Below are 14710 nucleotides of genomic sequence, written 5' to 3' on the forward strand. Positions count from 1 at the left end.
AGAGACTCTCAGGTTTTTCTGCAGTTCCATACTTGAGCTCTGAGCAGTCATACTGCTTCCTTACATACAGTGCAACTCCCCCACCTTTTCTGGCCTCCCTGTCCTTCCTGAACAGTTTATACCCATCCATGACAGTACTCCAGTCATGCGAGTTATCCCACCAAGTCTCTGTTATTCCAATCACGTCATCATTCCTTGACTTTGCCAGGACCTCCAGTTCTCCCTGCTTGTTTCCCAGGCTTTGTGCATTTGTATATAGGCTCTTGAGATAACCCGCTGATCGCCCCTCTTTCTCAGTCTGAGGCAGGAGCCCTCCCCTCTCACACGCTCCTGCTCATGCTTCCTCCCGGTATCCCGCTTCCCCACCTACCTCAGGGCTTTGGTCTCCTTCCCCCGATGAACCTAGTTTAAAGCCCTCCTCACTAGGTTAGCCAGCCTGCTCGCGAAGATGCTCTTCCCTCTCTTCGTTAAGTGGAGCCCGTCTCTGCCTAGCACTCCTCCTTCTTGGAACACCATCCCATGGTCGAAGAATCCAAAGCCTTCTCTCCGACACCACCTGCGTAGCCATTCATTGACTTCCGCGATTCGACGATCCCTACCCCGGCCTTTTCCTTCCACAGGGAGGATGGATGAGAACACCACTTGCGCCTCATACTCCTTTATCCTCCTTCCCAGAGCCACGTAGTCTGCAGTGATCCGCTCAAGGTCATTCTTGGCAGTGTCATTGGTGCCCATGTGGAAAAGCAGGAAGGGGTAGCGGTCCGAGGGCTTGATGAGTCTCGGCAGTCTCTCCATCACATCTCAAATCTTAGCCCCTGGCAAGCAGCAGACTTCTCTGTTTTCCCGGTCAGGGCGGCAGATAGATGACTCAGTCCCCCTGAGGAGAGAGTCCCCGACCACCACCACCTGCCTCCTTCTCTTGGGAGTGGTGGTCGTGGAACCCTCAACCTTAGGACAGTGCATCTCATGCCTTTCAACTGGTGGAATCTCCTTCTGCTCCCTTCCCCCAGACATATCATCTGGGCCACTCCCCTCAATGGTACCTGTGGAGAGAACATGAAAACGGTTACTTACCTGTGTCCGCGTTGCTGGTACATGGACGTTCCCCCTTCTTCTTCTGGAGGTCACATGTTGCCAAATTTCTTCACCGTCCTCCTGTCCCCGCTGTGCAGCCTGCTCTGAATTTTCAGAACCTTGTGCCCGTAGAAGCATATCCTGACTTCTGTCCAGGAAATCTTCAGTTTCTCTTATGCAACGCAGGGTCGATACCTGTTGCTCCAGGCCTTCAACCTTCTCTTCCAATATGGAAACCAGTTTGCATTTTGTACACACAAAGTCGCCTCTCTCCTGTGGAAGAAAGACAAACAGGGCTACTGAGAACTGTGTAGTTCTTTAAGTAGTCCTTACTTTTGTTAAAGGCATGCTAAGGGCAGGAGCTGTGAAATTGACAAGAAAGCCCCCCCTGCCCTGGTGAGCTGAGTGGCTGGACCTGTGCCCAGCTAGGAGCTGGAGTGAGAATCTGGGGTAGCTTTGGACCTTGCGCCCAGCTAGGCAGATGAGAAGCCCGAGTGGCCCCCTGCTGCTGGGCAGCTTTGTTAATTTCACAGTGAGCCATGAAATTGACAAGACTGCCCAGCTCCCCTGGGGAGGGAGGTGGGGAGGGAGGGAGAGAGAGCCCTGAAGCCGGGTCAGCTGGACCCCAGTGGTGAGAAGCCTTGTTTGGCTTCCCTCAGCCTAGCTCCCGGCAGGGCACGGAGAGGCAAGAAGCCCCGGTCGGGGGACAGCCTGGCTCTTGGCAGGGAGCTGCCCATGGAGCTAAGAGATCAGACTCTCAGCTCCCCACACTGCCCCTCTTCGGTCGGTGGAAGTGCTCCTAGTGAGGACAGGCACCACCGACCCAAGGAGTGTCCTGTGGACCTGCACTACCGCAGTAATTACTGCGGTGGCTGTAAGTCAACCTAATATAGGTCGACTTAGGTTTGTAGTGTAGACATACCCTGAGAAACCCCTCTGAGTATTCCTTCACTGCTCTTTCCTTGATCTGGGGGTGAGGGTGTGGTAGTTTGCTGCTGGCCTATCATCAGCAAATTACATCATTCCACTTTCTGGCTATTAGTGGGAAGGTTGGAGCCAAGACTTCACCCAGTCCCTGCCCCTCCTCATCCGCTCCCTGCCAGCCTGCTCTGCGAGGGGAGTAAAGGCTCAGTCCTACACTGATCGAAGTCCGTGGCAAAACTCCCTTTGACTTCAGTGGTGTAAATGGGATTCTGTTTATCTGGATCAAAGTTCTCAGTAGCTGTGCAGAGCTTATGCCCGTATGGCCACATGGCGACATGTAGGATTGGGGGGAGGGATAGCTCAGTGGTTTGAGCATTGGCCTGCTAAACCCAGGGTTGTGAGTTCAATCCTTAAGGGGGCCATTTAGGGATCTGGGGTAAAAATTGGGGATTGGTCCTACTTTGAGCAGGGGGTTGGACTAGATGACCTCCCGAGGTGCCTTCCAATCCTGATATTCTATGAATCTAGTCCTTAAAAAGTTGCTTTTTATTTTTCTTGCACTAGCACTTAGATCAGTATCCATGAGGCTTTGGTACATTAATTGATTACCTAAAAAAGGCCTGTGAGCATATGTGATGTGTTGGAAGATTTATTTGAACATGAACTTCAGAAAAGAAGCATTAAGAAGTTAACCATGGATTTTAAGGCTAAGCTCTATTTAAGTAGCTCAATTTGAAGAAAAAATCTGAGAGTGATTTACTTCTAAAATTTCAGACAGCTTATATGTCACGAAGCAGTGCTTGTTTTTCACTGCACGGCTATGTACCTTCTGGAGATGTGCTTATTTCTTGCTTATTACTTACTAATTGCTTAGTAACGAAATCTAACGTTACAGATCAGTGCAGTAGGTCTAGACAACTTCTGAATCAAACTGAGGTAGGTCAAGTCTGGAATCTCTGCTGCATTGTTGTTTTTGATCCTTCCAAGGAGCTGTGAAGCAGGCTCCCAGTCCCAGAGGAGAGATCTGTTAATTATCCCAAAAAGATCTACAGCTTGGTGGGAGCTAGAGAGGACAGTATTCTTAAGCTTATATTTACATATGTTCATGTTTCAGATCCAGGCAAGCTTAGCTGGCCTGAGGACTAAATCACGAGGGTGGGGGGGAAACCAAACTTTTATCTTGATCAAGATGTTCATCTCTGTCTTGCCCCCCAGCTTTGATTTCAATTTGATGGAAACTTTAGCTAGTGCAGAGTGTTCAGGGAGTATGTTTTATTTATGCTTTTCTGACAGACCCCATTTTTACCGATATCGTGGATTGAACCAGGGAATTCCACAGCTAAAACCATGAGTAAGGCTACAATTTCATCACAGGTATTTTTATTAAAGGTCATGGACAGGTCATGGGTAAGAAGCAAAAAATCACAGCCCATGACCTGTCTATGACTTATACCATACAAATACCCCTGATTGAATTGGGGGTGGGGGGGAGGAGGAACGGGGGGTCTGCGGCACCAGCTGCGGGGAGGGGAGAAGCCTCAGGGGGTCCCGCTGCTGCTCGGCCGCTGCTGTGTGTGTGAGGGGAAAGCCCCAGGGAGCCAGCTGCTCCTCCGGCTGCCCTGGGACCGCTGCTGGCAGTTCACAGGGCCAACTGGGTTGGCCACTGCTTGGGTGGTCCCCGGGACAGTGGCTGGTGTGGCTGGCTGCAGAGCCTCTCCAACAGTGGCTGGTGTGACTGTCCCCAAGGCCACCAGGTCCTGCTACTTGGGTGGCCCTGGGGTCAGCCATACTGGCCGCTGCAGAATCCATGACTTCCACAACCTCCGTGACAGACATGGAGCCCTAACCATGAGTCTCTGTGGTTATGTCTTCACTGCAGACTTAACCCAGGCTCATATTCAGGTGTTTCTCCTAAACCCAGTTATGTTCACACACACAAAACCTCTGTCCTGAGGCTAGTGGTGCTTTCAGCCTAGCTGGCCTGTCTGAGGCAATAGGTGAGAGACCAGGTGTAGCTTTCACTTAGGCTGGTACCCACCCACTTTGCAGTGAGGACACAGGCTAAACCATGTGAGTGCTGATAATCCTCCAGTGCCTTCCCACAATTCTCCTGGGTGCCCAGAAGGGCGGCAGACAAGTTCTCCCACAATTCACTGGGAAAGAATCACTGAGTGGTTCAACTTATTGCAGCACAAAGAATCATGGGATATGCCCCCATAAGTCCTAAGGGGACACAAACTGGTAAGTGCAGCACCAATGAGGGCACGCTAACTTGGAGTTGGCCTTGCAGTGTGGCTACTCACACCCAGGCTTGGAGTCCCAGATTTGTGGGTTTGGGAGGATTTCAAGTGTCAGACATGGTTCTTAATGATTTTTTTTTGTTTATGTGCCCAGAGCTTAATAAATAAAAAGGTCAAACTAAATCAAATTTTAAAATTGAGATGTATCTGAAGGAAAAAATCATCCTGTAATATTAAAAAGTTACAGAGCAATTTACCAATTCAGTGCACACGAGGGTCCAACATGCTGTTAGTGTTGTTAGCTAAAGGAAGGCTCTGCCTACATGTTACAATGCTATGCTTGAAAGAGATTTCCAAACCTTAGGAAAGATAATTTAGGTTATCATTGTTAGGTAACTAATTGATTCAGTTACAAGTCTTTTACAGAGATGTTATTCTGTAGAATATTTTCTTTTCAGAATAAAATGTGCCCCATTCAGATCCCATTGACTTATGTCAAACTCAAACTTGTATAAATGATAGCAGAACTGTGCTGATGACATTTTAAAATCAAACAAATTTACATATTAGCTTAAAAGGGATTTTTAGTGATATTTCATGGCTGCGTATAAAAATATAATTGCAGGGTATTATGTTTTTTATATCAATTTATAAAAATACTGCTATCCCTAAGACTCTAAGAATGGGATTTTTAACAGTCCTCAGTTTTGGCCAAAATCTGCTCCTAGGAAAGTGAATGGGAGCAGAGTTTGGCTAACATTGAATGCTTCTGAAAGCCCTATCCTAGGTGCTTATTTCCTGTGTATGGCTGGCTCTGTGTCTCTGTCTCTGTCTCTGTGCGCACGTTATATATATAAACACAAAGAACTATGTTAGGGGAACATTAATAAGTTTGCAAAATCAAGTACTCAAAAGTTAGGAAATGCCAGAATTAAGGTTCCCTGTGCTTCAAATTAGCTCCTTGTGCATATGAATTATGATAGTTTTTAATGACCTGATTACATATTATTTTTTCCACAGGACCTCTACCTCATTTAGGCACAGGATGGACCTGTTCTGGGGATGAATCAGGATTGGGTAGTGAAAGAGACTTATTTGTAGGGCACTTGGCTTCATTTGTTGCAGGATCTGTGTGTACAGTGAATGAGGCATGAGTCCCAATCCTCTCCCCTAGCCGATCGCAGTCTCTGTTTCTCAGGCTTCTCATCCTGGTCTCAGTCTCCTTGCCCAGCCATTCCAACTTCCACCCCCAGGTCCTTGTTCTCCATTTCCTTCATCAGCCAGTTCCAGTCCCCCACACAACTCCTCATCTGATTTGTCAATCTCCCCTATCTCAGCTCCACTTCTCCCACCATCTCCACCCATGTTCCCTGTCCCCACTGGCTCTCAGTCCCAATCTCATTCCCCAGGATCCTCATCCAGTATCAGAGTTCCCCCTCACTCTGAGTCCCAGACTCTTTGCCCATCCAGTCTGAGTCACCTCCCTTTCTTCATCCAGTCTCAGCTTCCTCCCACCTACTGGCTTCCAGTCCCCCACCCTCCCATTTCCCTCCCTGGCACCCAGTCTCCTTCCCCACCCCAACTCTCAGGCCACCCTCTTCACCCCACCTGTGCCAGCCTCCAGTCTTATTCCCCACCCCTTAGGTTCCTTGTCCCAATCAGGTCCCCCTACCTCCTCTGCAGGTCTGGCCTTTGATTTTTCCTTGTTCAAATCAGGTAGATTCCTTGCTCTTCTATGCTGCCTGGACCCATCCAGGAAAGCACCTGAACTGAGAGCACAGGGAGCCTCCATTTCAGGCATCCTGACTCACCACATCCTGTAGCAGCCCAGAGCTACAGCTGCAGAGGAAAGTCATATTCAGCTCCTGGCTGGAGCATCCCCAGTGTCCATTGAATCTCTGGGGAATCTAGCTGCTCAAATCTAAGAGGACTCTACTGAGCATATGCAAGCTATGATTTCTCAATGTCTTAGAACTTCACCAAATTTGGGTGGATTTTCACTGGGAAAAGAAAAAGCACATCTCTGACACAGAAGCCCTCCCCCGCAGCCAAACGTCAAGCCCTTTTCCAAAGCATAAGGGCACTAGAGCTTTTAAAAGAAAAGGTTGCCAGAATTTTTTTAACATGGGCAAAAAAAAATATTTTCCTCTAACCTCATTCTCAGAAAAGAGAGAATTGTGTTGGCTACAAGTTTTGTTTAAAAAAAAAAATTCAGCCTGAGGCAGATACCCCAAATGGAAAATTTCAGCCTAATTGGTTAAAGTTTGGCAAAGTTAAGAGAGACTGAAATTAGGGTCTTATAATAGGAGGTGTCAGGCAACCTTAATAATAGTGTCGGGCAACATTAATACCAGTCCAGCCTATAATTCAACAAGATAAATACTCAGTCACTCAACCCTCTAAACTAATCTCCTCGTTCAACATGTCCATTGAAGAAAGTTTGAGGAAATAGACTTAGCAATATTCCCAAGTCAACAAATGTGGCTTTGTTTAATGATGAGTAAATGAAGGACTCTTCATTGAAAATGCTCTCCTTGCTAAGTACAGAAGGAAAACTGCTACCATCTGAATATTCAGAAGACACCACAGCCAGCCCCACTATGTGCCTATTTAATAGGAAGGATGCTAGTTCAGAAACTTGTACTCATTACAAGAGCTCATGGATCAGAAGAGCAAATGCCCAATGTTATTGGCTGTGTTCTTTCCAGAAGAAATGAACTGTACCACTCAGCTATACCTATCCCTGCATAGGTCTTCAAGACTGTCCCTGATTCCTTGTGGTCAACAGTACCAAAATTGCTGATAGATCTAAAGGAATCGGCAAGCACATGTGATCTCTTTCCATTGTCCAAAGTAGTTTGTCAAGCAACCAAGTCTGCATACCACACAAGGACTTAAAACCACAGAGAAGAGCCAAGGAAGTTGGGGATTCAGTATTAACTAAATAAATGAGATTGTGGATGGAGCAACAGTTGGCCACATTCTGAACATCAGGAGAGTGAGAACATCACAATAATCTCAAGTGAGAATAGTGGCAGGATTTTCTCATTTCTAGCCACCGTATCTTTTTAAAAATGTGAGTTTAGAAGAACTGGAGTAAACGCAAATCTCCATTAGAGAACAGCATATGCAGTACAGGGGCTATTAAACTTTAGCGTAGTTTGCTTTTTTCCCCCTGTAAATGTCTGGCTTTGTCACAATAAGTACCATTTGATTATTTTTATTTTCTTTTGTTTTCTGATTCAGTGGCTACTGATGTCAAGGGGAATCTTTCCATTGACTTCAATGGACTTTGGATCATTCCCTGAACTTTTTAAAACACGAAAATCATGAATGGATTTTGAATATTATTTTTGGATTTAATACTTCCAAATCTGTACAAATGAAATGACTTTTCTGCGTAAACAGTTTTTCAATTAGGAAAATTCTGAAGACCAGACAAGCTGTGAGATGAGAAAATGGCCTGGTTTCATTGTGCCATGATTTAATACCCTGTCCACAACCCTTTCATTTCATGAGATGTGGTTTCAGATTGTGTTCATGCTCATAATATAATCTGATGTCCTCAAGCAGAGAACATGTAGTCTATGAGATATTGCAAGCATTTGGCTCAATTGACTTTCTGCCCAGATATGTTAATGTAATGACAAATTATCCTCCCTCGGAGGCTGGCTCTGCAGTGTCAAAAATGTATTTTACAACATCTGAAGGATATTATGAGAAAATTGGACTAGATCCACAGCTGCACCACTCAGGTTGCTCTAAATCCCCTTTCCGCTCCCACAGTTCTTGAGGCTGTTGGGGCCAAACTAGTAACCCCCCTTTAAAATAGTGTTGGATTCCCAACATAGGGTTTTTTGTTTTTTTACGTGATCCATAAGTTATCATAATATAATATAAATACAGCCTGCCGCTTGAAAGGAGAATGAACACAAAGAGAAATTGCAAGCTGTTGGATTAAGAAAACAACCTGTGTTAACCTACGTTCTTTATGGCATTAATTTGACACTAAAATCCAGTTACCCTAATTAATTCCACCTCTATTGAATCTTTGGCAAAGCCCTGTGTGAACAATCTATCAGTTACACCATTATCCTCAGGAGATATTTTGTGTCAGAGGAAGTATCAAAGGTACCCATTCAGGCCCAGCACTGTACTTAAACACCTGAGTAGTCCCACTGATTTCAATAGGAAAACTCATATGCTTGAAGTCAAGTGCATGCTTAAGTGCTTCGCTGAACTGGGGCCTTGGTACAGTACTTTGTGGAAAAGATTTTTTAAACTGTTCACCTTCTTAGTTTAAGCAGACTGTAAATCTCTTTTTACTGGTCTTAAAACAATTGATCCAACTAAATTGGCTTGGAGACTAGCAGGCCGTTTGAACAAGTTTCACAGTAGTACTATTTCAGGTAAGGCATATATCAACAGCAGTTAAAATTGAGTGTTCCCCTTTGTTTCATGGTATGATAAATAGATCCTGGGTCAGTGATGCAAAATAAAAGGTAATCGTTATGTAAGTTTGGGAAAGGGTATAATTTTCAACACAGACTTTCTCTGAGACTTGGAGTTAAATGTTATTTTTGAGGATAATTGTACTGGTGCTGCTAACCTATCTTTATAACTTAGAAAGAGAAAACATTGAGTGTGAGCATAGGAGGATGAGCCAAACTGTAAGCTCTTTGGGGGAGAGACTGTCCTTCTGTTTGTACAGCACCTTGCACAATGGGATTCAGGTTAATGACTGGGGGTCCTGGGACCTACAGTAATACAGATGATAAATAATAATAATAATAAACTCCTGAGTTTTAATCCAAACCTGACAGTGACTCCTTGGACTGAATCTCTGGTTCAGTCTCTCCATATGTAAAAGGGGAATAATACATACCTACTTGACAGAGGTATTGGGGCCTGTAATGGGGTATACTGGTCCTTTAAACCTAAGCAGGATGTGGGTGTGGGCAGAAGACCCCCATCCCAGGGATATTGGTGTAAGCACATGCTAGGAAACTGGCTGAAAGAGGAAGAGAGGAGGTGATTCCAGGCAGTTAACAGCGGGATGGGCAGACTGTTAGTTAAGGCCCTGGGATCAGGAGCCCTATACTGCATGCTGGGCAGGGCTCCCCTCCCTACCAATCAGGAGGAGCCATCAGAAGGAGAGGAGTATACATGCTGCTTTCTCTCTCACAACATTGCGTGCACTGAAGGGAGGCAGAGCTGGCAGGCTAGGCTTCTGCTGGGCCCAATAAAGGCTCGGTGTGGGTCAGTAGCCCAAAGTAATTCAAGATAGTCCTCAGCATCCCAAACACAAAGTTCGTCATAGCAACCCCGTAGTTCGTACCCATCTCCAAAGCTCAGGAGATGGGTATGAACTACGGGGTTGCTATGACGAATTTCCCGTAGTTCGTACCCATCTCCAAAGCTCCTGCTAACCGTTAGCAGGAGCTTTGGAGATGGGTACAAACTACGGGGTTGCTATGACGAACTTTGTGTTTGGGATGCAGAGGACTATCTTGAATTACTTTGGGCTACCGGCCCATTTTCTCAGGGTTACCATCCACCCTCCCCTGAGAGACTGTATGGCACTTCTAAGGGGCCCCAAAGAGAAGAGGCAGACGGGGTGCGGTGGAAACACCTTGGCCACATGAGGGAGCCAGGCAAATGGTGTCCCCATTACAGGGCCCTGTCCTGCAGGGACTTTCTCCCTTTCTCTTCTTTTTTTCCCATTGATGTCACAGAAGATGTTTGGAACTTTTCAGGATTAGGCCTTTAATTTGTAAAGTGCTGACTTCAGTGGAGTGACACCATGGATGAACTTGGTGCAATGTAGTATTATAAGAATATCCTCCCCTTTTTAAAAATAGGTGCTCTGGGCTTTTGCTTTGTGGGTCTCTTAGACTGTAGTTGGGCTGGGTCCAGCCGAGTGCCCAGTGAAATCAGTGGGAATCTTTTCCACTTACTTCAATGGTTTTTACATTCGGGTCACAATGTACCATGGCCCAATGGGACTAGAGCCCTGTGCGGATACAAAGTTTGTATTCGCATCCGATCCACAAACATGGCCTGTGGATATAAAGTGGGTATCCGCAGATTTGCAGGGCTCTACCAATGACCACGTATTACAGAATAAACAAACCAGCATCTGCTCATTTGGAAATCAGAGTAAGGATAGCTTGTGTAAAATTGAGAGAACATAAATGCAGACTATCGTAATCAAAACTGGAAAATTCCACTTCCTTTCTTAGTGTCAGTCACTGTATGCACTCCAATGCAGTTACAGATCTTCAATTTAAGGATTTGGGGGTCTGAAACAAAATGACTGAATGTGAAAAATGTACTGGATTTGAAAAATAAGACCATTGTCTAATGTATTGAATCTAGAAACATCAGTTGTAGGTTACCCTTCAAATACAGCCTGCGATAGGAGACACAGATGCATAAGGGGAATAAGGGTTTTTTGATGCTGAAATTAACTACAGGAATTCTCGTATTTTACAGTTTGGTAATATAATTAACTAATGTTTTGACTAATTCAATAATGATGCATAGAAAAGTACAATTTAATCTTCGCATAGAAACTTAGAATGTTTGCCTCATTGCCTTAATTTCTATTTTAAATTTAATGTCTGTGACTTTTTAGTATTTTATATTAGAACTCTTCCTTTGTACGGCTTCTATTTTGAATCACTAATTAATTTAATGCAGAAGTTAGTTATATCATGGGATTACAATAAATTGGGAGCTTTATTTTTCTTCATTCTGCATGTATAACTTCCATTAACACCATTGTGAATCATACTTGCGTTCAGAGGGATATACACACTTTCTGCTCCTTCCCAAATGTTTCCATTACTTTAAAAACATTTCTGTGTGCTTCTATTTCCTAGTATTTGTGCTTCTATTAATTTGTACTTTTCTTGAGTAAAAAAAAAAGTACTGTAGGGAAATATCTATACTGTCTGTTGACCAGCAAGTAAATTCTCTTTCGTGTACATTTCTGACTAGTGGCGCTTGGTGTATATGATACCCACTAAACAGAGCAATGGGCTGTCAGTGATTAGGTAGTATCCCACCCTCAGAATTAGTGAGCTATCTATATGGATAAAAGGACATCCACATTACACTGGATGTGACTACAAATAATAAGGGATGTAATCCCTCTTGTTTCAGGATGTTGGCCAGCCACTCACTGATGGGTGGCATAGTAGAAGTTTCCCCTGTGTGCAGGTTATTCCATGGCTGTTGTTTACAAGTTTTCTTGAATCTTCCTCTGAAGCATATGGCACTGACTACAAGATATTGGACCAGATGGTCCATTGGTTGATCCAGTATGGCAATTCTGTGTCCCTATTTACTGTCCTGCAGGGGGTGCAGTTCTTTGATAAACTTAGAGAAGCCTCCTTCTGGATTGTATACTTAAATTTGGACCTGTTCCCACTGAAATCCATGCTAAACCTCCCATTGACTTTAAAATAGTAAAAAGAAAAGGAGGACTTAGTCTCTAAGGTGCCACAACAAATTTATTTGAGCATAAGCTTTCGGAAGTGAGCTGTAGCTCCTGAAAGCTTATGCTCAAATAAAATTGTTAGTCTGTAAGGTGCCACAAGTCCTCCTGTTCTTTTTGTGTTACATGCTGTTTTACTCAATAGTGTATTTCTGATGATGTAATGGAACTTATTCTTTTCTAGGGGATCAGCAGCCTTTTCAGTTCCTTAAAAGTGGTGCGACTTCTACGCCTTGGTCGTGTTGCCAGGAAATTGGACCATTATCTGGAATATGGTGCTGCAGTACTAGTGCTGTTGGTCTGTGTCTTTGGACTAGTGGCCCACTGGCTAGCCTGTATATGGTACAGCATTGGGGACTATGAAGTTATAGATGAAGTCACTAATACCATCAAGACAGACAGCTGGCTCTACCAGTTGGCATTGAGTATAGGGGCACCCTATCGGTACAATACCAGCGGCTCAGGGCAGTGGGAAGGAGGCCCCAGCAAAGACTCATTGTATATATCCTCTCTCTACTTTACCATGACAAGCCTTACAACAATAGGATTTGGAAACATAGCTCCAACCACAGATGGAGAGAAGATTTTTTCGGTGGCCATGATGATGGTTGGCTGTAAGTAGAATCATTTTATTTTATTTTGCATGTAGATCTTTGCATTAGTACAGTATGAAAAGAGAAATATTTAAACCATATGTATTGGATCCTTGTACTGTTCACAATTAGTTGCATTTTCAGTTTCCTATGCTTGGCATCAGCACTCTTGACACGTAGAGTATATTTTAGCATCTTCCACTGCAGATAAATAACCAGGGAATAAAGCTGAAACCACAACTGAAAAATTGAACAATTTTATTGTCAGAGCTTGTGATTAGATTGCAAGATACAGTGTAGGTTAAGTATGATCACTGGTGTATAGTGAGACTAGGATTTCTTTGCATTTTAAAGATCATTTTGGGTACATTTTAAGTGTCTTAATTTGAATTTGGTTAAAATTTGCACACAAACGCATTGATGGTGCCCAGCTTAAATTAGCCCATAGTATTAAAACAATCAAGGTGACCCAACTGTTTGTTTTTCAAAAAAGCATGAAGATTGCATAAGGTGGTTGTACCTTTTATCTCATTGGCTTGGTTTTACTGTAAGCTCTATTTTTATCTCCTGAGAATGGTAACTTTTGTCACCATGGAAGCTGGAGGTAGAGGAGATCATTGCAAGACACTATATTGTACCTCTTCTCAGTTTCCTGCTATTTCGCAGCTCCTCTAAAATGGCTTTAAAATGGCTGTACAAAGGACTGTTTCTTGTTTTATACTGTCTAGGCAAGAGCATCGGACTGTTCTTTTGGTGAAGAATCATCTTCAAAATATAAAAAGAAAAGGAGTACTTGTGGCACCTTAGAGACTAACCAATTTATTTGAGCATAAGCTTTCGTGAGCTACAGCTCACTTGATCCGATGAAGTGAGCTGTAGCTCACGAAAGCTTATGCTCAAATAAATTGGTTAGTCTCTAAGGTGACACAAGTCCTCCTTTTCTTTTTGCGAATACAGACTAACACGGCTGTTACTCTGAAACCTTCAAAATATAGCATTGTTTGAGTAGCTGGCAAATGATAGCAGGGGATTGTTGAAAGATGTAATAAATATTAATATAATGTGGGTGAAAGAGGGAAATATTTAACTGTTTGATAATCTCAATACTTGGCATTTCTACTAATGCTTTACATTGCCAAAGCTCTGTACAACCACTAAGTGATTATATAACAAGGATGCAAACAAAACCTATCAAATTAGGATCTGCATAATCTCTGTGCTAATTAACTCAGCTAACACCTTGGGTCCATCTTTGCAAAATACTGAACTGTAAAAAGCAACTTTCTTAAGCTCCTCAGCTTGTTAAATCTGTTTACTATTTTTAACACATTCAGTTTGTTTTTAAGATTGGGGAATCAGCAATCTGACTGCATGCCTACAGCGTGGTGTCATACAATTTGCTTTTAATGAGTCTTTTACGTAATGTGTTTCAGTTAACCTTGCAATCTATAAAAAATCAACTCCAAAAAGCTAGATTGTTGTTGAGCTACTGTGTGTATGACATAGAAAATACACGTTTTGTCGATGTGTTTAATACTATGTGCAGATGTCTAAGTACTGGGACAGTAGGATGGTTTTACAGCATCTTAAATATTTCAATCATCTTATTTTCCTTGCTTTTTTTGGAGAGCTCTAATGGTGTGCAGAGGAAGGGACTTTCACAGGTAATCGAACATCATCATTAAATGACCTGGGGCAGGACAGGAGCAGAGGAAATGGGGCTTGTCACTTTATTTGCATTTCCTGCAACTGGGCACATTGTTTCTACATTCTTCTCTGAAACATGTGGCAGAGATATGAAAGATACATGCTGGAACCAAAGGTTTGATATTGACAAAAGTCTTTGCCCATCCCAGAGGCTGATATTGATAGTGATCCTAAATGTTTCCAAAGTGACACCCAGGCTGGGCACATCACAAGCACTGCAGAACTATCCGCTGGAATTGGTGACTGGGATTGTGGGGATTAGGGTGAAGTGGGACAGAGCCTGAAAATCTGCATGTACAGAGAAGGAACAGTAAGGGGGCCAAATACTACCTGCTGTTTTCAAGTGTATAATTTCACTGGCATTTGTGTAGCTACTCATGTGAGTAAGGTGAACAGGATTTTGCCCGTAGAAGGGAGGTACAGGGAGCAGAACCTAATTTTTTATCTATATTTTAAAATTACATCAGTAGAATTTTGGGTGTTTTGCAGATTTAATAGTGAATGCTTGAGGATCTGATTGTCAAAGATGGGCCCGTATAAATCTACATGCCCAATTGTGTGGGCCTAATTTGTGCATTCAGGTATCAATTGTGAGTGCAATGTAAACTTAAATCTAAATAAAATAAATGGGTCACTTGATTGCTTACATGGCTAGTTAGATGGCTAACTAG

The 14710-nt window shown here is 43.5% G+C and overlaps 1 protein-coding gene across 1 annotated transcript in view; it reads left to right on the forward strand.

Annotated features, from left to right (window-relative positions):
* The window catches only part of KCNH5 (potassium voltage-gated channel subfamily H member 5), a 235511-nt gene that overhangs the window by 63018 nt on the left and 157783 nt on the right, over positions 1–14710 (forward strand). The window contains exon 7 of the mRNA XM_073350736.1: positions 11924–12353. Within this exon, the coding sequence (XP_073206837.1) occupies positions 11924–12353 (430 nt within the window). The remainder of the gene's footprint in view (positions 1–11923; positions 12354–14710) is intronic.

Source organism: Lepidochelys kempii, chromosome 6 (genome assembly GCF_965140285.1).
Source record: "Lepidochelys kempii isolate rLepKem1 chromosome 6, rLepKem1.hap1, whole genome shotgun sequence".
NCBI classification, from domain to species: domain Eukaryota; kingdom Metazoa; phylum Chordata; order Testudines; family Cheloniidae; genus Lepidochelys; species Lepidochelys kempii.